At 35.9% G+C, this 21931-nt stretch overlaps 7 protein-coding genes and 2 non-coding genes across 9 annotated transcripts in view; 3 read left to right on the top strand and 6 right to left on the bottom strand.

Moving 5' to 3' along the window:
• The window catches only part of CBG19536, a gene marked incomplete at both ends in the record, with an annotated part of 2661 nt that extends 1414 nt beyond the window's left edge, over positions 1-1247 (bottom strand). The window contains 3 exons of the mRNA XM_002646804.1: positions 207-345; positions 827-958; positions 1170-1247. Of these exons, the coding sequence (XP_002646850.1) occupies positions 207-345; positions 827-958; positions 1170-1247 (349 nt within the window). The remainder of the gene's footprint in view (positions 1-206; positions 346-826; positions 959-1169) is intronic.
• Positions 1248-1392: 145 nt separating this feature from the next.
• CBG19537 lies at positions 1393-1783 on the bottom strand (the record flags this gene model as incomplete). The annotated part of the gene is made up of 2 exons (XM_002646805.1): positions 1393-1575; positions 1625-1783. 2 exons carry the CDS (start codon positions 1781-1783, stop codon positions 1393-1395), a joined length of 342 nt encoding a protein of 113 aa, XP_002646851.1.
• Positions 1784-3607: 1824 nt separating this feature from the next.
• CBG19538 lies at positions 3608-5643 on the bottom strand (the record flags this gene model as incomplete). The annotated part of the gene is made up of 4 exons (XM_045242838.1): positions 3608-3740; positions 3783-4817; positions 4862-4947; positions 5413-5643. The coding sequence occupies 4 exons, from the start codon at positions 5641-5643 to the stop codon at positions 3608-3610; spliced, it is 1485 nt and encodes a 494-aa protein (XP_045096804.1).
• A 946-nt stretch (positions 5644-6589) lies between these two features.
• On the top strand, positions 6590-11048 carry CBG19539 (the record flags this gene model as incomplete). Its single annotated transcript, XM_002646807.1, has 5 exons — positions 6590-7079; positions 8268-8356; positions 8536-8639; positions 8689-9798; positions 10946-11048. 5 exons carry the CDS (start codon positions 6590-6592, stop codon positions 11046-11048), a joined length of 1896 nt encoding a protein of 631 aa, XP_002646853.1.
• CBG25110 lies at positions 10950-11061 on the bottom strand. Its single transcript, XR_006672580.1, has one exon. It is a non-coding gene; the product is annotated as an RNA transcript CBG25110 (non-coding RNA).
• Positions 11062-11612: 551 nt separating this feature from the next.
• Cbr-sri-38 lies at positions 11613-17499 on the top strand (the record flags this gene model as incomplete). Its single annotated transcript, XM_045242836.1, has 7 exons — positions 11613-11765; positions 12191-12538; positions 13279-13691; positions 14647-14845; positions 16528-16840; positions 17053-17152; positions 17430-17499. 7 exons carry the CDS (start codon positions 11613-11615, stop codon positions 17497-17499), a joined length of 1596 nt encoding a protein of 531 aa, XP_045096805.1.
• Positions 17500-17789: 290 nt separating this feature from the next.
• CBG28262 lies at positions 17790-17861 on the top strand. The gene has a single exon. It is a non-coding gene (tRNA).
• Positions 17862-18049: 188 nt separating this feature from the next.
• CBG26171 lies at positions 18050-18688 on the bottom strand (the record flags this gene model as incomplete). Its single annotated transcript, XM_045242835.1, has 1 exon — positions 18050-18688. One exon carries the CDS (start codon positions 18686-18688, stop codon positions 18050-18052), a length of 639 nt encoding a protein of 212 aa, XP_045100246.1.
• A 1463-nt stretch (positions 18689-20151) lies between these two features.
• Positions 20152-21218, bottom strand: CBG26172 (the record flags this gene model as incomplete). The annotated part of the gene is made up of 4 exons (XM_045242834.1): positions 20152-20453; positions 20496-20634; positions 20687-21098; positions 21145-21218. 4 exons carry the CDS (start codon positions 21216-21218, stop codon positions 20152-20154), a joined length of 927 nt encoding a protein of 308 aa, XP_045100247.1.
• Between the last annotated feature and the right edge of the window lie 713 nt (positions 21219-21931).

The raw sequence follows: 21931 nt of genomic DNA, 5'->3' as shown, positions 1-21931 counted from the left end.
TTAAATCCGATGATCTCCCAAGTGGCGCCAAAACACCACGCCGCACTTGCAAAGCGATGGGCGGAGCGTAGGTGGGGGGAGGCGGGAATCAAAGTACGCAAACACCGAGTCTCACTTTTTTTATTCCGACAATAACACATCTTTGATATCTTTGATAGGAGCTGAGAAAAATTAGCTTGAACTTGAGAGTGTGAGAAAAAACTCACTATCTTTTGTCATTCCAACTTGGAGACATTTTTGGTATCGACAATATTGGCATATACGGTTCTCACGGCTTATTTCACATGATTTCACTCTTCTACAGAAGTAATAAGTTTGACGGCTTTTTGTTCGACGGAAGAATGCCTGAAAAAAACGTATGTTAGGGTTTCATGTGGTTTCTTCAATTTTTTCAACTTTGGCAATTTTGGATATTTTCGGGTATTGAACTACCGACTTTTTTAAACCTTGAAGAGCAAAATTTCGAAAAATTCAATAAACAAAATATATAACTCGAAAACTCCACAAACTCGAAACTCCACAATAGAAAACTCCACAACATCCGAACTGCGACCGCTTTATTAAAATTATACGAAGTCACTGTAAACCCTGTAATAGATGGGCTCCTATACCGTCAAGTTTGAACTCAATCTCGGTTCCTATGCGAGATGTCAAAAAGAGTTGCCAACTTTTTGATATCTTCCCCAAGAACACGATTAATAGAGTCAAAGTTAAACGCTAGGAAGCCTTTCTATTATAGGTGTTTTTTTCACACAAAAGAAACATTTGCGTGTTTTTTTTTCAGATGAAAAATTTTCAAAATTTCAGAACTGCAACTATTCCTCACCTTACAACCTTCACATGACATCACTCCATAATGAAGCCCACTGGCTTTGTCTCCTCTCACAAACTTTACAGATCTCACTTTTTTGTTGAATATTGTCAACGAAGCCGACATATGGATATGGTCCGCATGAGGCTGAAAAAGAATTATTGTATTTTTTAGGGTCCTAGAATTCTGCAAGTCCCGTTGAAACCATAAACGAGAACCGTGGAAAACAAAGACAACTAACTGTAAACACTCTAATAGAAGGTCAAACCTCTAACTTTGAGCTCAATTATGCCGATTCTTGAGAAAGATGTCAAAAAGTTGTCAACTGACAAAATGCTCATAATAATATCAAAAATACTTTTTCAGTTGACCACTTTCTGATATCTTCCGCCGGAACTGAGGTATTTGAGCTCAAAGCTGACTGTTTTGATGGCATGCTCAATGGGGTGTTACGGTCCTAGGATTTTATGGAATTTTGTATCAGAAATCCGTGAAATTCAAAAAAAATTGATTCTATGGAATATCACAAATTTGTATGATTCGTGAAGTTTTTATGATACCCGTAAAAAAAACTTCTAAATTTAAAGATTCTTACCACTGGCTGCTGGGGACACTGTGCTTTCTCTGGAGTTGATGAACTGTTGGTTGTAGGCGATCGAATTGTTCGAAGAGCTCTGATGGGGATCCCCGTAGACGGTATTGTTCTGAGCAGCCGATATCGGTTCACTAGACATTTGATTTTCTGATTCTTGCTTGATGTATTGCTGGAAAATTGATTTCTTGAAAATCTCTCAGAAAAAGAAATAAGCCTACCAAGTTGCTTGGATCATGTGACCACTTTTCATCCGGTTCATCAAATTCCAATTTCACAATCATTCCATCTGTCGGAGTATTGGTGTTCTGATTGTATGGATTTATGGTGCATAACGGAGACTTTTCCAAAGTTGTGTACGTCAACTCCTCGTGACTCATCTGAAAAATTGGAATTCAATAAAGAAGATGTCAATCTACAGAGGAGAAAATACAGACGGCAAAGAAAGAAAATCCAAATAATCGATTCGACAGAAACCATATTTTAAATCTCTGTCGTCTCTTCAATTTCCTTGTTCTCACACAGATTTTTTTGCTTCAAAAACACTTTAAACAAAATAGTATTGGTCATGAAGAGAGTGCAGACAGGCAGGCAGTAATTTCCAAAAGGGCGATCGACACCATTGCTCATAGAAAAACAAAAAAAAGTATTTTTTTAAACAATTTCGAAATTGGAGGTTTTCGTTTTTTAAAGTGGACGCGGGTTTGATCTAGATCATGATCTATTTTTCATTAAAATCAACGGGTTGCAACGCGCGCTTTTTCGCTCTTCATTTAACACTTTGAAACTCAGCCAACGAAATTTGGCAGCGATTTTAGAGTTTTTCCTAAATTTACTGGGGCGCGCTTTCTGACCCGCTCGCTTGAACCCAAGTGAGCAATCGATTAAATTTTAAAATTGTTTAAAATTTTTCAGCAGCTGTTAAAATATTTTCGATCTGTGTACCAGAAAAATATACATATAATTTTAAAAACAGGTTTGAAAATGTTATTGTCAAAAATGGGGATCTCGAAAGTTTTAGCTTTGAGCCAATTTTTCTCGATTCCTGTGAAAGATATTAAAAAGTTGTCAACTAATAAATTGTTTATCACAATATCACAAACATTTTATCATTTGACCACTTTTTGATATCTTCCATTGGAGCGAGGAAAAATTAACTCAAACTTGACATTTTGGGGATCATTCTATTAGAGATGAAGGACAAAAAAGAAGAACGGACGAAAAAAAACTGAATAATCGAGGAAAAAAGGTTTAAAAATCCCTTCAAAATCAGAGATTTTCAAATTGACAAAAATCGATGAAATTTAAAAAATCCTTTTTTTTTGGCGGATTCTGTGGCTTTTTGATCTACCACTATAAAAATCATAATTTTTAATAAAAACGATTTGTTAAAAATTTATATCTAATTTGGATATTCTTAATTTCTCAATTTCGAATTACAAAATTTTCGAAATTTGGATTTTCTGAATCTTTATATTTCCGAGTGTCTGAGAAACCAGACTTCAAAGTTTTCCATATGCAATATAATTATTCATCTTTTGTTATTTGAATTCTGAAAGTAGTATAGATAAGGAAGATAGGTTAGAAAATAGAAAAATACTCAAGAAAATCTAAGTAGTTCAAACATAAAAGTATTAGTCGTAAGACGAATAATGTGGATGGCAGAGATGTATGACTGCTAAATTCTGACAAGACAGTTGGAGACGCGGTACTTCGTAATGGTGACGACGTGACACACCTAATGAGAATCTGTGTTTGCGTTGTGTGTTGATTGTGTGTCTTCTGGGAATTTATGAATCGCAGAAACGCAGAGAAACGATTCTTTTTCTGATTGTTAGTATGAGCTTTGGGGGAAGGTGAGTCTCCTCCGAACGAGAGACGACGATTATGAGAAAGTGCATCATAAGGATATGATGTGCTGCACAATGTATCTTCTGGGAATATGAGATTGACGATAAAGAAACAATGATTTGTCACCGGCGTTGTCGACCTTTGGGGAGATAGAAATAGGTTCTAATCCCCTTTCTTCATTCGTAGGAATCTTTCCTAGTTGAAATCATATTTTCTGTAGGATAAGATTGACAAAGAGAAAAAAAAAGAGATTCATCGATTTTATATAAGACTGATCAACATATAGGATAAGAGTAAGCGATAAAAGTGTGATGAAAATAAATTTTGAACAAATTCAGAAGTTCATTATATTTCTAAAACCAATATTTGACTCCCAGGAAGCTGACTTCGAAAAACCACTCGAACCGCTGGTTTTTTTGCGTTTGATTTTCCTTCAAAATGATTTCATTTTTCCGCTTTCGTTCTTCTTTGATGATAGTAACACATCTGAAAACGAATTTATAGAATTTATCAACATTGATAACAAACCTTGCTGTCTGCTCTGTTATTTCATTTCGAGCCCGTACCAGATTCAACAAGCTGTTGCCCATTTTTTCATCCACCAATCCAAACGAATATGATGATCCGATTTCTCTTTGTGTTGACATCCAACATTGAATAAATCCGTAATACTGTTCAAGTGTTGGAATTTGACGAGCGAAATGGATTTCAATGTTTTTATTGGGAAGATTCTTGAGAGCCGTGGAAAGAACGGTAAAATCTTCTAATTGGAATAAAAGTTTCTTCGCATTCATTACAACGTCGTGCTGTAGGTTTTCAAAACTTTTGCTCATGTAAAGTAGTTCTAATTTTTTCAAACTAGAACTAGTTGATTCCAGAATTGCTGCCACTCGAGAAATATACTCCAATCTTATTGAAATTCTGTTAGCACTAACTTTAAATCCGATCGGTAAACGATGAACTATGCCGGTGCCTCTCATCTCAAATTTATTAACTTTTATCACAGAGCGACCGTCGAATATAATGTGATTCAGTTCTTTAGCAGCTTCGAATAGTTTGATGTTGTATGAATATTGTTCCACGCGTTTTTGATGTTCTTGTTTCAATGTGAACCTAATGCAACTAGAATATGGAGGTTGAATGTTGTTCCGTTGGTAATGAAACGGAAGAAGGTTGAAGCGGATGAAGTCTTGTCGGTTTGGTTCCAATCCGTCATTTAATTGCAATCTTCTCTCATATCTCCGTTCCACTTCATCTGTATCCTTTGGTAAGAAAATTCGGTTCTCTTCACGAAACGAGACATCTCCTGGTAGGATTGGAGAAGAATATGAAGACATTTTAAATCCGTACTTGTCCAGATCGTATGGAACTCCACAACGATCGTTAAACATCTTGATGAATTGGGGAACATCTTCAGTAGTTTGAAAGTTGCGATAGATTCCAAGGATGTAGTACGAATTGTTGATCGTCGTCGAGTATTCTTCTAATTCTAGAGAGTTGACTCTGAGAGGAACGGCTTTATCCGCGCAACGGATTTTCGGCATTCGCTGGTTCATTTTGATTCTGAAATATTGACATAAAATTAAATAGAATTTGAATCAAATCACCTCAAGTTGGCTTCCGTATGCAATATAATTGTTTTCAGACTCTCGTAATTGAGCGAACCATTATTCATGTTTCGGTTTTTCGACTTCTGGAAGAAGTTTGAAATAGAGAAGGTAGTTTGGAAAACATGCATGTATTAAAAATACATAAGAAAATCTAAGTAGTTCAAGCATAAAGGTATTAATCGTGAGACGCATACTTGCAACGAGCCGAGCCGGGCCTTCAAAAAGTTGGTCAAGGCCCGGAAGGTCCGGCCCGGGAGGCTCGGAAAGCCCGGCCAGTTGGCGCCAGCTTCGATTTTTAAACAAGAAAGTGGGTGTTTTTTTTTTTGGAAAAAAGTTGTTTTTATCATCTAATTTTAAGTTAAATTGTAAATATTGAATTTGTAAATGTTTAAACAAATTTTAGAAAAATAATTTTTCTTGAATTTTTCCAAAGTTGAGATCGAAGAAAAAATTGCATTTTTAAAGCAAAATACCAGTTTTTTGTTTAAAAATTCTCAAAAATTCATCAAAGAACAATTTTTTAAAAAGAAATTTTGACCAAAAAATACCTGTCCTGGCCTTCCGGGCCGGGTCGGGTCTTCAACGATTTTTGCAAGTATGGTAAGACGTATAATGTGGATGTCAAAGATAAATGCCTGGTAAACTCTAACAAGACATTTGGAGAGGTGGTCGTCGTGGTGAGGACGTGACACACACACTGAGATTCTGTATTTGTGCGGTGTGTTGACTCTGTGTCTTCTGGGAATGTATGAATCGAAGAAACGCCGAGATGCAGTCATTCTGATCTTCGTATGAGCCTTGGGGGAAGGTGAGTATTCCTTGGGTCAAAGTGAGAGACCACGATTATGAGAAAGTCCATCATAAAGATTTGATGTGTGTACAATGTACCTTCTGTAAAATTAAATATGACGATCAGTGAGTCCTTTCTGTTTCGGCACTATGATCATCGTTTGATGTTACCATCTGGGCAGTAGATTATCAAACACAGCGATTACAATTAAATGATCCATTTACATCTTTGAATCGTTCCCATTTTTCGTTTATCCACTACAGTTCTTCTGCGATATGCGACAACATCGTCATCGACGTCCAATATACAGTAATGTACTCATCGAGACAGATGTCCACCTTTCTCTGCTCCTCCTATTCTCTCACATTGCCAGAAGAGACAGTGTGTACTCTAGACAGGTACTCCCATTGTGACTAGAGACGACAACGTTCTCGGCAGTGTACATTCGCAACGCCCATCCCAATCGTCAATCATAATCGATAAACCCATTCAGCCATTCCTCCGAAATTTGCTTTGTAACCTTTTTTTGAATTTATCCCATCCTCTACGCTGTTTTAATTTTCAACTTTAAATCCCAAATGTTAGTTTCAGCTGTCTAAAAACTATAATTCCAGAAATCGTACACTCAAAAGCAATACAATATGGTCTCTCACTCCATTCCGATGGGATACGAAAGTTTAAGGACAGTTTTATTGCATACGGATCCGAATTTGAGGTATTTTTTAAAATCACAAATCTTATTTTAAAAATCAAAATCAACTTTCAGATTCAAAGTCGCTCAGCGGATTCCGAAAATTCGACTAATGGAAAAGGCAGTCCCATTAAAAATCAAATCCTTGTAGTTAAATGCATCTGAAACCGTAATCAACAGCCAATCCTACAAACTTGGAGTCTACCGTCATTATTCTACAGAGGATATTACTAGAAGTATAAAAATGGACAACATTAATGGAGGTGTGAGCTGTGATTTGGATCAGTATGGATTCGAAGTTCCAAACTCATCCACTACGATTCTAAACGGAGATGTTTCATTTCGAACGGAAAATGCAGCTGATCGTCGAAATGATACAGAAGAAACAGAGCTTCACTATCGGTTTTCACTGAAAAGACATAAGAATTATCTAGCAAAAATCAATTACGATGAATCGCGGGGAAAAACGCGATTCAATAAAGCAGGTTTACAAATGATGATGGACGCATGTCGCAGCAAACTGCTTCCGTTCAATTACCGACGAAACAACTTATCTCCTCCATATACATGTTACATCCAACTCACTATTACCCAAGAAGATGCCACAACGATTCAGAGATATGAGTATAATCACAAACTCTACGAAGCCGCTAAGAAACTCAACGAAACTCTCTTCGCGAATCGTCATGTAATCATTGTCAATCATTTACAGAGTGCTTGTTTTGATGTTTTGCGTATGCCAATTGGATTAAAGATATCCGCTAAAGTTGTATCTGGAGATAGTAGACAATTAATCCCCATTTCTTCAATTGTGGACTCTTCGAAGCCTTTGCCTGAATTGAAAATTAATGTCACATCAGAATCAGCTTTGACTTTACAACACAGTTTTGTGAAAAATGCGGTAGTATTATCAATTTGGACACATAAGAACAGAGTCGATCAGCTTGCGAGGGCTTTTAAAACAATGGAAAACCAACGAGTTCACTTCAAATTTTGTCGATTTGACAATCCGAGTGCCAATGATTATTATCAACTGTTGCAAGGCTGGCTGGCAATTGAACGAAATGTTGGGTCCATGATAACGTTTGAATTGAATGCTGATCATATTGGTGAATCAATTTTAGAGTTGGTGAGAAATCAAAACGAAATAACAGAGAGTACTGATCGGTAATATGATATTTTTGATTACTTCATTTTCTAGCCAAATTTTCATTTCAGATGTGTTACAGTTCCACTGAGAAATGCCACAAAACTCGAAGTCTTCTACGCGCCTCTTCACGAAGATGAAAACGTGTCCAGATTCTTTTTTGAAGTCAGGATTGAGAAATCGTAGAATTCTCGAAAAGATAATTGATACATTTTGAACTCATTTTTTTCATTTCTATTATTGTATGCTTAATTTATTTAGCATCAACTTTCTAGTCAAACTGTTCTCTACATTTTTTATTCCCAATTCTTCATTTTACTCCTTCAATCCCATTCGTTTGTCCCCATTTTTTGTTTCCGATTTTTATTCGTAATATTCTCCATTTCTCTTTTTACTCCCATTTTCTTGTTCCCATTTTTCAATATCATTTCTTTGGCCGAAAAACAAATGACGATAATAAATGCATTTTTAATAATGATTCTGGAGGTTTAATACTGAAATGTTAGCACGAAATTAGAGTCATGCAAACTGGTGAATAAAAACTATTCTGATCTCAAAACAGTCTTTAGGTTTGAGATCTGAAAAAGTTCTAGGAACACAGAGAAAAAAGTCTGTTCTCAATCTGGGCCTTCTGGGAAGGTTGGTCTCCTACATACAGGTCTCCTACGACGTGAGTCATCATCGTCATCGGGGTCCCATCTACAGTAATGTCCTCATAGAGGCAGATGTCTTTTTTTTTCATTTATCTGTTCTTCTTCCTCTCCCACATTGCCAGAAGGGACAGTAGGCCACGTAGACAGGGACTCTAATCGTGGCCAGGGAAGACGTTCTCGGCAGTGTACATTCGCAACGCCCATCCAAACCGTTAGTCACAATCGATCGGTCACTCAGTCATTTTTCCAATAGTCATTCTTCCGAAATCCCTCCGAAATGCGCTTTGTAACCTTTTTTTCTGAATTCATCTCATGCTCCATTATGTTTTAATTTTCAATTTAAAATCCCAAATGTTAGTTTCAGCTTTCTAAAAACTTTTATAATTCCAGAAATCGTACAAAATTCAAAACCAAAACAATATGGTCTCTCACACCGTCCCAATGGGTTACGAAAGTTTAAGGACAGTTTTACTGCACACGGATCCAAACTTGAGGTTTTTTTTAATCCAAAATCTTGTTTTAAACATTACAATAAATTTTCAGATTCAAAATTGCTCAGCGAATTCCGAAAATTCGTCTCACAGAGAAGGCGGTTCCTTTGAGAATCAGATGCTTGGAGTTGGAAGAAAGCACAACCAAAGTCAACAGCCAATCCTACAAACTTGGAGTCTACCGTCATTATCATACAGAAGACATACCTATGGGAATTAAAAATCGTAACAAATGGGGAGGTGTAAGCTGTGATTTGGATCAGTATGGATTCGAAATTCCTAACTCGTTCGATCCTATTCTAAACGGAGATGTTTCATTTCGAAGGGAAATTGCAACTGATCGTCGAAGAGATACAGAAGAAAGAGAGCAACGTTTGCAGTTCTCACTGAGAAGATATGAAGAAGCTCTAGCAAAAATCAATCAATTGGAATCGGAGGGAAAAACGGTCGACGACTTTTTAGCTGGACCAATGAATGAGGATGATCAACGTATTAGACGCACTTTGGAAATCCCCAAGGAACAGTTACAATCAGGAGTTAATCGATACCGCAGCGCACTACTTCCGTTCCATTACCGACGAAACAACTTATCTCCTCCGTATACATGTTACATCCAACTGACCATTATCCAAGGAAATGTCACAAATATTCAGAGATATGAGTATAATCATAAACTCTACGAAGCCTCTAAGAAACTCAACGAAATTCTCTTTGTGAATCGTTCTGTAATTATTGCCGATCACTTCCAGAATACATGTGCCGATGTTTTGCGTACACCGATTGGATTCAAAATATTTGCTAATAATGTATACGGATATAATTTCCAAATAATCCCTATGTCTTCAATTGTCGATTCTTCGAGAGCTTTGCCCGAATTGAGCATTAGTGTCACATCCGGTGTAGTCTCGAATTTCTCACACAGTCTTGTGAAAAATGCTGAAACGCTCTCAATTTATATAAATGAGGGAAGAATTAATCAGCTCGCGATCGCTTTGGAAACTATGGAAAATCAACACATTCACATCCAATTTGGCCAATTCGATAACCCGAGCCCAAATGAATATTTTCAATTGTTGCACGGCTGGCTGGCAACAGAACGCAGTGTCGGATTGATGATTACGTCTGGATTGAAAACTGATCAAATTGGAGAAGAAATCTTAGAGTTAGTGAGAAATGGAAACGAGAGAACACAGAGTACTGACGGGTAACTCAACATTTAACTTCAATTTAGTTCCAATTATTCATTTCAGGTCAGTCACAGTTCTTCGGAGTAATGCTACAATACTCGAAGTTTTTTATGTGCCTAATAACGAGGAGGAAAACTTGTCCAGATTCATTCTCGCAGCTAGGATTAAGAGAGCGTAGAATTCTCAGAAAGGTAATCGATCAATGAGATTTTTAACCCAATTTGTCGTTGCCATCATTTTCATTTCGTGTTCCAATTATTTGTTTCTATTCTTTTATCCCAATTGCTCGTTCCCTTTCTTTTGTTGCAACTTTATTCTTTTCTAAATATTCGTCCCCAGTTTTCTCCTAATTTTTATTCACATTTTCAATTTCCCTTTTTTACTCCCACTTTCTTGACCCCATTGTTTCAATGTCTTTTTTTGCTTAGAAACAATTATTGCTGATAAGCACATTTTTCACAAGAATGTTGAAGATATAAAACTGAAATCGTACAGCATGAAATTTGATTCTAGGTAATTTAGGAGTACAAACAATTTAGGCTTCGTTTTCAGTTTGGATATGTATAGGAAAAATTGTAGTGTTGAAAAAATACATTACACAAAATGATGAGGTTAAACCTTTTTGTTTGAAACATTTGATGTAATTAAAGTCAATTCCGCCTCTCCGTCATACATGAGGTATGTTTCTAAATTTTGTTGGTTTTAAAGGTGGGGGGACATGAGAAAAATAATGTTGTCGAAATCCCGTTTAAATATGCTCCTCGAGGAGTTGAACTTGTCGAGGCGAGTATTGAAGGTGCGGCACCGCTACCGACTGAGCTACGCGTGCAAAGAGAAAGCCGCTGCACGATTGAATACAAAAAGGCGAGGACGACAGCTGTACGCAGAGTGACATTAAGCGTTGTACACCGTCACGGTAGAATGCATCCCTAACTACAAAAATCCCCCGTAAAATATCCCGTCCCCCCACCTTTAAGGTCGCTGAAAATAGTTAATTTTTTTATAAATCAGCCCACATTTTGGTATTGCTAGTCTAAAACAAGTTCAAAGAAGAAAGTGGTAACACAACCGTGTAAATACCCACTCACATCGCACCAACTCCTTTCTCTCAATTCTTTCAAGTTCATTGCCTCGCCGGATAACCCCAGCGAAGCGGATCCAAAAATTAAGATTAATGTTCAACACATTCTTTCGAATGGTCGGAACTCCAGCGTACCTTGAGTAACTGGGTTAAAACCGACGAGAACAGCGAGGCGACTCCTCTTATGCATTTCTGTGTACCGACATCAATCGAGGCCCGCGTCGGCCACTAGAGGGCGCGCGTTTGAATAGACGCAGACGCGCGAGGGAGTGTTGCGAGAAGGGGGGGAGGCGACAGACGACGAAAGAAAAGGGGAAAGTGGTGGAGTGGGAGAAAAGAGGGGAGGAGGAGAGAGGGAAAATTGGAGCTGGAGGAGGAAAAGGGGTTGTTGGTTCGACTCCGCGTGGGGCAAAATTTTTTGTTATTGTGATTTCCATTTTTTGTTTTATGTGTGTTGAACTTTTTAGCAACTTAATGATAATTTAGGGAGTTTTTTGCTCATTTTATTTGAAAATTACATCTTTTCAGCCATTTTTTTCATTTTAATTAAATTAAATTTTGCCCACTACAGAGCACAAAAACCTTTCAGTCACCTGACGTTTCTAATATTTATAAAAGTTTATACATTTGAAAATTTCACCTGTTTTTTTTTCAAAACCAAGTTTTTTTTTCCTTTTTTTTTCTTTTTTGACACCAAAAAGTATTCACATGACAATTGATTTTGAGGCTCCACTTTGGTTATTTATTTATTATCATTTTATAGGTACAGTATCCCTGTTTTTGAATATTTTCACTATAACTTTGTTAGTTTTTAAAAGTGAAAGTATTGATAGTTTTCGATATTCGCTGCTGGTTTTTCAGGTAATTAATTTTGAAAATTCGGAAGTTTGAATTTTTGCGTTTTTTGAATTTCAGATTTTTTGGATTTCTGAATTTCGTTCTGAAATTTTGAAATTCTAAAATTCTAAAATTCTGAATTTCTGATTTTTTAAATTTCGGATATCAAAAATAATAATAATAACTCTAAAAACCAAAAGTTCTAAAAAAGATTTCAGATTTTCAAAATTCGGCATTTTGAAAATTTGAAAATTTCGAATTTCTGAATTTCTGAAATTCTGACTCAGAAATTTCTGAAACTTTTTAAATAATGTGAAATAAAACAACTGAAAAAAGAAAACTAAACTTTCTGTAATTTTTGTTTTCAGAACTTTAGAATGTAAAATGATCACAGAATTTCGAAATCTCTGAAAATCAAAAAAAAATTTTAAAATTTTCTTCTAATCCAGATAACCTGTACCATCACCGACATCCATTTCACATTCCTAATGCAACCACTCTCTCTTCTCCCAATTATGTCCGGATACTGTGTTGGAATATTAGCCCGTTGTTTCGATATCTGGTCCCATTACTTAATCTCATTGGTCGTTGGAATGATAGTTGCTCAATTGGAATCTCTAGGAAATTGTTTCGTTCGAAAACATCAAACAATTGCCAAAATAACAAGGAAACATGTGATTCCCAAAAGTATAAATGACGGAGTCACAATGCTTCTTCCATTTTTTCCAATTTTCGGTTATTTGGCTTTCTGTAATGCTGGCATGAAACGAGAGGATCAAATGGGCTATGTCAGGCAGGTAAGATTTTGAAGGATGGGTGTTACCGTATGCATTTTGATGGCGTACAGTGATTAGTGATTAGTGTAAACCCTGTGATAGAAGCCCCCCCTCCCCCCCCTGCTCTGACAAGTTTGAGCCAAATTATCTCGGCTCCTATAAGAAATATCAAAATTGTGTCAACTGATAAAACGTTTGTGATATTATGATCAATATTTTATCAGTTGCCAACTTTTTAAAATCTTTGACAGGAACCGAGATGAATTGGCTCGAAGTTATGTCCATTTTTACCATTTTCAGGAGTCTAAAGCTCGACTGTCCAGTTTCCAAACACTTTGAAAATTTTAGAGGTTTTAAAAGAGACCTAGATTGAAAAGTTTGCATTCACAGAAGTTTCTGAAAATTTCTAGTTTTTTCAGATATTTGCCGATTTCTGGAAGACTCTTCGTTTAACCCGTTTTAGTACTGAAAATGTGAAAAGGGGATCTTCAGAAATCGGCAAATAGCTGAAAAACTAGGAATTTTTGAAGAATTATGTAAATGCAAAATGTTCAATCTAGGTATGTTTCACACTCTCCGAAATTTTCAAAGTGATCGAAAACTTGACAGCCGAGCTCTGGACACCTGAAAAAGGCCAAAACCAACTAAAAAAAATACATTTTTAAGATATCTTATTGATCGGTACTGTATACCCGAAAACCTGTAATAGAAGGGCTCCATACCTTTCAACTTTGATCCTATTTCTTAAGAATTCTTTTCAGCATCATTCTGAATACCTCTCACAGTATTCTAATCTCTCCAATTTCGTCATATACGAACCAAATTTTTGGCTCTACTTTGTAATCTGGTTTGGGTTCTTTGGTGGAATATTCACTGGATTTGTTTTCACCTTTACCACGGTGGACATGTTCAAAATGTTGGGAAAATCGAGACGAAAAATATCTGTGACAAATTTCAAAAGACACCGATCTACTGTTAAAAGTCTATTGGCACAGTTTGCAGCTTCTTCTCTTCTATTAGTCCCGTTATTTTGTTTTACTCTGGTTGTGATGGGTGAATTCGAACATTCTCAAATGATGATTAATATTATTTTGGCAGTTTTTTCCTTGAGATCTTCAGTGAATGCATTGGTTCTAATCGTGACGACTCCTTCGTTTAGGAAGTTTATTTTGAGGTGAGTGACTTGGAAAAATAATTGATTAAGTTGCTTTTTGAAGAAGTTCGAAAGCATAATTTAAAAAAAATGTTTTTAGAGACGAAAATTTTTGCATGGTCGCCAAAAAATTTTTAATGTGTTCAAAATAAAAAGGAAATTCAATTTTTTTTAACTTTGAATTTTTTTTAATTTGCGTTTTCGAACAGTGTCCGTTTTTGACGAAATTGAAAAAAATTGGTTTGAAGTTTTAAAAAATGTGTTATTTCGGAGTGTCGTAGTGATTTTGACAATAAAAACTTTGAGGTTTTTCTGTGTTAGTCTTATTCGACGGGTTTTCTAGGCCATTACCATGGTGGCCTAAAAAACTCAACTTGCAAAAGTTAGGCCACTATGGTAAATGACCTAGAAAACACACCAAGTGAATATCAAGTCGTTTCCAGGTCATAGAAGTTGGTGGCGTAGAAAACTCTACTTGCAAAACTTAGGCCATCATGTTTACCTAGAAAACATATATGGTGTATAACAGGTCATTTCTAGTCTATTTACCATGATGGCCTAGGAAATTCAAAGTTAGGCAATCATGCTAAATGACCCAGAAATCACACGAGGTGCATTTTCAGGTCATTTAACGTGTTTTTAATTTTCGAATTTTGATTTTTCTCTTTTTTAATTTTTTTAATTACAATTTTTTTTCAGAAAAGATTCCTCGAATAATTTCGTCATTGCCACTGTTGCCATTTCCATGAGCCGGAACTCGTTTCAATAAAAAAATATTTTATAATCATTTGGCCTTTTTCGATAATTATATCTTCAAATCTCTATAATTATCTTTGTTTTTTCATATTTTCTATGTATTTTGATTTCTCAAATCCACCTGTCTCTATTACCGTATAATTGGTACCGTATCCTTATTTCTATGCACTTTGACAACTTTGTTAGTAATTTTCAAAAGCGAGAAAATCGATAATTTCAGACATGCTTTATTGACTTTTCAAGTAGAAATTATAGCTTTGAAGATGAAAAAACAGTTGAAACATTTTCAGATTTCCTGTACTATAACCGATGTTCATCTATCATTTCTCATGCAACCTCTCCCATTATTTCCAGTTTTAGCAGGTTTTTCTGTTGGCATTCTGCCAACATATTTCGATGTTTGGACCCATTATTTAATTGTAAGCTTGTAAAATTATTTAGCTCTGTTGGCAAGAAACCGTCAAAAATTTCAAAAAATTTCAAAAAATGGGACCAAAAAAGAAAAGCATTGAAAAAATTTTGGAATGGTTTCGAACGGTTTCTTTTTTTTCTAAAAAATTGTGGCATTTTGTCAACTTTGATCCCATATATCTCGGTTCCTTAAAAAGGTATCAAAAAGTGGTCAACTGATGAAATGTTTATTATAATATCAAAACTATTTTATCAGTTGACAAATTTTTGGTATCTCTTACAGGAACCAAGATAAATCAGCTCAAAGTTAAAAGTCCGGTAGATCGATATACAATTTTTGAAGAAAATTGAAACTCAAAATTTATCAGAAAATTCGAAAAGAATCTTCTTAAGTGTCAAAAAACCCTCTGTAATTTCAAGAAAAAATGCTCTGAAATTTCAAAAAACCTCTAAAATTTCCAAAAAAAAAAATCCTTCAAAATTTCAAAAAAAAAAAATCCTCTAAAATAAATTAAAAACTCTGTATATTTCGAAAAATAAAATGTTTTCGAAACTCCAAAAGTAAAAGCTCCATTATTTGAGCTCAAAAATATCCCATTTTAAGACAATTTTACATTCCAGGCATTAATATTAGGTTGGCAGGAAAGTAACTGTCCATTTTTTATTAGTAAATAACACAAACACAAGAATAATCCAGAATTAGCAACATGCACCGTCGTGATCCACAACATGTTGGCAATGTTCAGGTAACTCGTGGGTACCATCCCTCCAAAAGCCAGCTAGTGGCAAGTCAAAGTATCCCTCCAGTCCATTTTTTCAGCCATCAAGTGTGTTAAAGTCCTTGAGCTCCAGATGACGTCGTATACTTTTGAATAACCAATGATCTGATAGAGCTGAATCAGTTCTTTAACGGGGGTAAAGGAGAACCGTCCAGCCAAAGCGGCTCAGGTACGGCGTGACTTTCCGTGAACATGAGGTTTTTTTCATTTTTACCTGCAGTCAAGTCAGACCTGAGCAGCTTCAGCGGGACCGTTCTCCCTCACCTGCATATAGTCCCGACTGAGCTCTATCAGATTATTGAATATTCGGAGAGATACAACCTCATCTAGAGAATACGAAAATTTGCACCATTTATGTGAAAAACAGGAAAAAAAAATGAATACTTTGATTCGCGGCTAGCTGGCTTTTGAAGGTATTGTATCCACAAGTTATCTGAACATTGCCAACATGTCGTGGACCACGACGGTGCATACTGCTAATCTTGGATTAATCCTGCTTTTGTATTATTCACAAATAAAACAAGGGACAGTTACTTTCCTGCCAACCTAATAGTATCCGCGATTGTGGCTCAATTGGAAAGTTTGACATTTTGTTTTGTCAAAAAACATCAAACAATTGCGAAAATCACCAAGCAGCATGTTGTACCTGAGAATGTTCACAATTTTTTGGCATTTTGTCTTCCGTTCGTCCCTCTAATATTCTTCTTGTCGTTTTGTGAAGCTGGCATGAAACGAGAAGATCAGATGGAATTTATTAAACACGTAAGCAAGTTTTGAGTCCAATTATCTTGATTCCATATTGGTGATATTATGATGAACAGTTCATCAGTTTAAAACTTTCCGATATCTTTTGAAGGAATCGAGATACATGAGCTTAAAGTATTTGTTATGTCTCTCCCCCATTTTTTCAGACCCATCCAGAATACCTTCTTGAATTTTCAACAATCCCAAACTTTGCAATTTACTCTCTCAATTCTTGGTTCCTATTTGTTATTTTTATGGCATTCTGTGGTGGATTCGTATGTGCTTTGGTCTTCACTTCAACCACTTATGACATGTTTCGAATGTTGGGAAAAGTTCGACGAAAAATTTCAATATACAATTTTCGAAAACATCGGTCTACTGTGAAAAGTTTGTTGGCTCAATTTGCGGCTTCTTCTTTGCTTTTGGTCCTTTTGTTCACTTTTGTTATTGTTATAATGTTGGATTTGGAACATTCACAGAGTAAGGAGAGTTACTGTCATCTAAAAACTTTTCTTTTGAGCTCATATATCTCATTTCAAGTCGGAGATATCAAAAAATGGTCAACTGATAAAATGTTTATCATAATGTCATCAACATTTTATTAGTTAATACAATTTTGACATCTCTCACGGAAATTGAGATAATTGAGCTTAGATTGCAACTATAAATAATTCAAAAATGTATATTTACAGTAATCATTCAAATCCCACTTGCCGTATTTTCTCTGCGATCATCTGTTTATGCAATTGTTCTAATTTTCACAACACCCCCATTTCGAAATTTCATATTACGGTTGGTTTTTGAACTTTTATTGTACGCCGTAAAGTCTGTTATTAGGGCTCCACACATTGTAAAGCTTGAGCTCAATTATCTCGGGTCCTATAAAAGGTATCAGAAAGGGGTTAACTAATAAAAGGTTGCTTTCAACTTGATAAACATTTTATCAGTATACTACTTTTTTATATCTTTTGAAGGAACCGAGATATATGAGCTCGAAGTTGACGGTTCGGCAGGCATTCTATTTCTGTTAGAGGTTACGGTAGGTACAACAAAAAACAAAATTTTCCAGAAAACGACAAAATCAACATTTCATAACAGCCGCTAGGACAGTTTCCGTTGCCAGAAGTTCATTTTTGTGATTTCCGAGAATACCAAAAAGCCAGAAGACGTCAGAATTGGAACTTTTGAAAATATATGGAAACGACAAATGCTTTGCCATTCACCAAGAATTATAATCTCAATTTTTTTTTTTGTGATTTTTTGAACTATCAAGAACATTTAGAATGAACTTCGATAAAATAAGTTTATTCAAGTGAAAAAAGTACAATACACAAGACACAAACCACACTGGTTTTTTCTTCTGCGTCTCCACTTCTCCTCTCTCTTTTCCCTCCGTTTATCTACGCCATGCCGACCTTGTCTCTCGTCCGCCTCATTGGCTCAGTGGCAGAGCGTCTGTCTAGTAAACAGAAGGTCGCTGGTTCGATTCCAGCATGAGGCACCGAACTTTTTTTCGTTTTTTGGTGGTGGGCATCCGAAACACTTTTTGGGACTTTTGAAAAACAAATCGGCGGTACGAGAGGGTTGTGAAGATAAGGACCACTGCGTTGACAGAAGAGTGAAGGGAGGCAATGGCGAATGAGATTTGAACAAGGACTAAATTTAAAGAAACTTGGATTTTAAAGTTTTTTAAAATGAAAACTTACTCTGTCCCTTTTCAAACTTTCCAACTGCAAGTAACATGAGTGCAAATGGAGGAGCAAGGCATAGCGAGGATGCCGCAAACTGCGCCAGTAAACTTCTTACAGCCATTTCGTATCTTTTGTAACTTTTTCCAGAAACCTTCAATTTCAGTCCCCGTAACATTTTTCGCATATCAATAGTGGTAAAAGTGAATGTGAAGCCAGAAAAGAACATTCCAAAACTAGAGATAAAGAGCACAATCACAAACCATCCATCGATTTCGTAAATTGAAAAGTTTTGCAAATTTTTGAACTTTTGAAAATATTCTGGATAATTCTTTTCAACGTATTCCATTTGGATGCTTCTACTAATTCCAGTATTGTAGCAAGCCCAAAAAGTTAACGCTGGAGATATAATTGAAAAAATTCCGCCAGAAAAATAAACATAATTTGAGATTATTCTTCCACTTGTAACCAGGCCAATGGTCCGATGTTTTAAAGCAAAACACCATACGAGTGCCGATATTTGGGATACCATAAGACACGTCCATGATACCATAAGATAGTGACAGTAGATATTGCACAGTCTTACTAGGAGGCCATTACAGTAAGCTGCGATAATTGGAAATAATGGGATTGGTTGCATTAGAAAAGTCCAGAATATGTTTGTAATCGTGCAGAGAATCTGAAATTCGTAAATCAGAAATTCAAAAAACCTAAAATTCAAAACAAATTCCAAAAACCTCAAATTGTAAAAAATTCAAATATCAAAATTTCGAAAACTCAAAAAACCTAAAACCTGAAAAATTCTAAAACTATAAATTTCAAGCAATTCAAATAAATTCAAAAATTCGAAAATTCAGAAAATGGGAAATTCCGAATTTCCAAATTTCCGAAATTTCAGAATTTCAGAATTTCGTAATCTTAGAAACTCAGAATCTCAGAATTTTAGAACTTCAGAATTTCAAAAGTCCAGAATTTCGGAATTTCAGAATTTCAGAATTTCGTAATCTTAGAAACTCAGAATCTCAGAATTTTAGAACTTCAGAATTTCAAAAGTCCAGAATTTCGGAATTTCAGAATTTCAGAATTTCGTAATCTTAGAAACCCAGAATCTCAGAATTTCAGAACTTCAGAATTTCAAAAGTCCGGAATTTCGGAATTTCAGAATTCCAGAATTTCGTAATCTTAGAAACCCAGAATCTCAGAATTTCAGAACTTCAGAATTTCAAAAGTCCGGAATTTCGGAATTTCAGAATTTGAGATTTTCAAAAATTCCGAAAAAATTCGAAAAAGTCAAAAAATTTCCCACCTGAAAAACGAGTAAAAAATATCGAAAACTGTCAACTTTATCACTTTTAAAGAAAACCAAATAAACAGTTCCCATATTGATGAGCAATGATAATGTACCAATACAGTGATAATAATTGATAAGTCGATGTGGTGTTGAAAAATCAACAACCATCTTATCTTATGATTCTATTTTACTTAGTAGAATGGGAGATGTTCGAAATTTTTCGAATTTTCGAGAAACAAAAAACATCAGAAAAAAATGAAAGACTAATGAGACAAACAAACATCGCTCATCAGATGACTTCCTGTTCTTTGAAGGGAAATGAATCGGTGAGACGAAAAAAGTTGAAACTAGAGACTAGGAAAAATGAGGAAATAAGGCTCCGCGTCACTTCGAAACCGGCCATTTCGAAAACGGTCATTTCGAAACCTGTCGTCTTGAAATCAGTCATTTCGAAACCGCGACACTTCGAAACCAGTAATTTCGAAACTGCGAAATTTGCACGCTGCAATTTTTATCTTTAATTTAAGCCTCAAAACTTCCAATTTTCAATTACATTTTTACATGAACGTGTTTTTTTCCGGTTTCGAAATGGCCGGTTTCGACTTGACTGGTTTCGAAGTGTCACTGTTTCTAAATGACTGGCTTCGAACTGACTGGTTTCGAAATGACTGGTTTCGAAGTGTCAGGTAGTTTCGAAATGACCAGTTACGAAGTGTCGCGGTTTCGAAATGACGCGGAGCCGCAAATATTGGACATCTGAAATTGTTTAGAAAATCTAAAACCTCATCAATTTTATTCAAAAAATACAGTTCTCATGCAAAACTGAAAATTTTAGAAGCCACAGCTTTCATTGCTTCTCCCGACATTCTTTCCAAATTCATTCCATACCCAAGTTCCTTCATTTCCTTTAAATTCGTTATTAACTTCATTGTTGCACACGATAAATGTGGCAAATCGTAAGATCTTGCCAACCACAAAAATTCACAAAATCTTCCGGAACGTCCTATGGGTTCAGTTTCTCTCAAAATCTGAATCATTCGAAGTTCACATTTCCGGGTTACGGTATAGATTTTGAAGCGTTTGGCAAGAGGTAGAAGTTGACGGATTTGAAATTCTGGAAAAAAATGCTAAAGAAATATCCAGAAATTTTGTCTACCATTTAATAGAATAAAAGCCCCATGAACAATTTGCAACATAAGTTGTATAAATCCAAATTGACTTTCCTTGACAATTGGTATTTTTTTGAATTTTCCTTTAATTAATTCAGAAATTACAGGAGAATGGAAATGGAGCATCTGGAATTTTTTTTTTCAAAATGTTCAAAACTTCATTGCTCATCCTTAATACCTGTGATTTTGAGTACAAATCATGTTCGGAGGTTTTCCAGGAATAAAATTGAAAGTATTGCTCATCATTGAACGAATCATGAAAATTGAAATGTGAAAACTTCACATTAACATCTAAAATTCTATCAACAAAAACATGAATCTCCACTTCCAGCGTTCCAGAATCATTCAAAAATCCATTCTCCTTGGTTGGTTCCACATCAAAATCCTCATAAAATCTGGAAAATGTACTCTCATAGTTCACAAAAAACGGGCTGTCCATTTGATAATTCGACTCTTGCTCCTTCTGATTTATAAGGAACATTCTGGTTTGTCCCAGAAAAAATTTGGATTTGTCGAGTTTGCGTTTTGGAGTGATCGTGAAGCTGACGGTAGTTCCAACATCAGACCTTTGACAAGACACTCTTATTGTCCTGAAAATTTCTAGGTTTTCTGAAAAAAGCCAAGTAAAGGCCATACCACTTCTTTCCTGCTAGAAACATAATTCTATGATAATCAGCTGCTGGATTTCTATCCACATTTCGAACTTTCATTCTCCAGACCTTGGCATCTGAAAGTTGACATAACACAACCTGTTTCTTTCAATTCTTTCAAGTTCATTGCCTCGCCGGATAACCCCAGCGAAGCGGATCCAAAAATTAAGATTAGTGTTCAACACATTCTTTCGAATGGTCGGAACTCCAGCGTACCTTGAGTAACTGGGTTAAAACCGACGAGAACAGCGAGGCGACTCTAATTATGCATTTCTGTGTACCGACATCAATCGAGGCCCGCGTCGGCCACTAGAGAGCGCGCATTTGAATAGACGCAGACACGCAAAGGGGTGTGAGTGAAGAGGGAGGGGAGGAGAGGAGAATAGACGGCAGACGGCGAAAGAAAGGGGAATGTGGTCGAGTGGGAGAAAAGGGGGAGGAGGAGAAGGGAAATTTGGAGCGGGGGGAGGAAAGGGGGTTGTTGGTTCGACTCCGCGCGTGGTAGTTTTTTCTAATTTTTGTTTTTTTTTTCTTTTTGGATTTTATGTGAGCTCATGGAGTACTGTAGATATTGCCTATTTATGTTTAGTTTAGACCTTTATTGCAGTGTTAAGACTGGAAAATGGCTGGTGGAAATATGTTAGTGGTTCAAAATCTTTTTACTTTGATTTTCAAAATGTTCATTTTGTGTGATAATACTGTATACTGTCAGTACCAATAGGATATACAAAACGTGTTTTTCAATTAATTTTTGACCATTTCTACCATTTTCA

The sequence above is a fragment of the Caenorhabditis briggsae genome (assembly GCF_000004555.2).
Source record: "Caenorhabditis briggsae complete genome, chrII, whole genome shotgun sequence".
Taxonomy (NCBI): Eukaryota; Metazoa; Nematoda; class Chromadorea; order Rhabditida; family Rhabditidae; genus Caenorhabditis; species Caenorhabditis briggsae.
The sequence above is the reverse complement of the archived record's forward strand: the minus strand, read 5'-3'. Positions and strand labels throughout refer to the sequence as shown.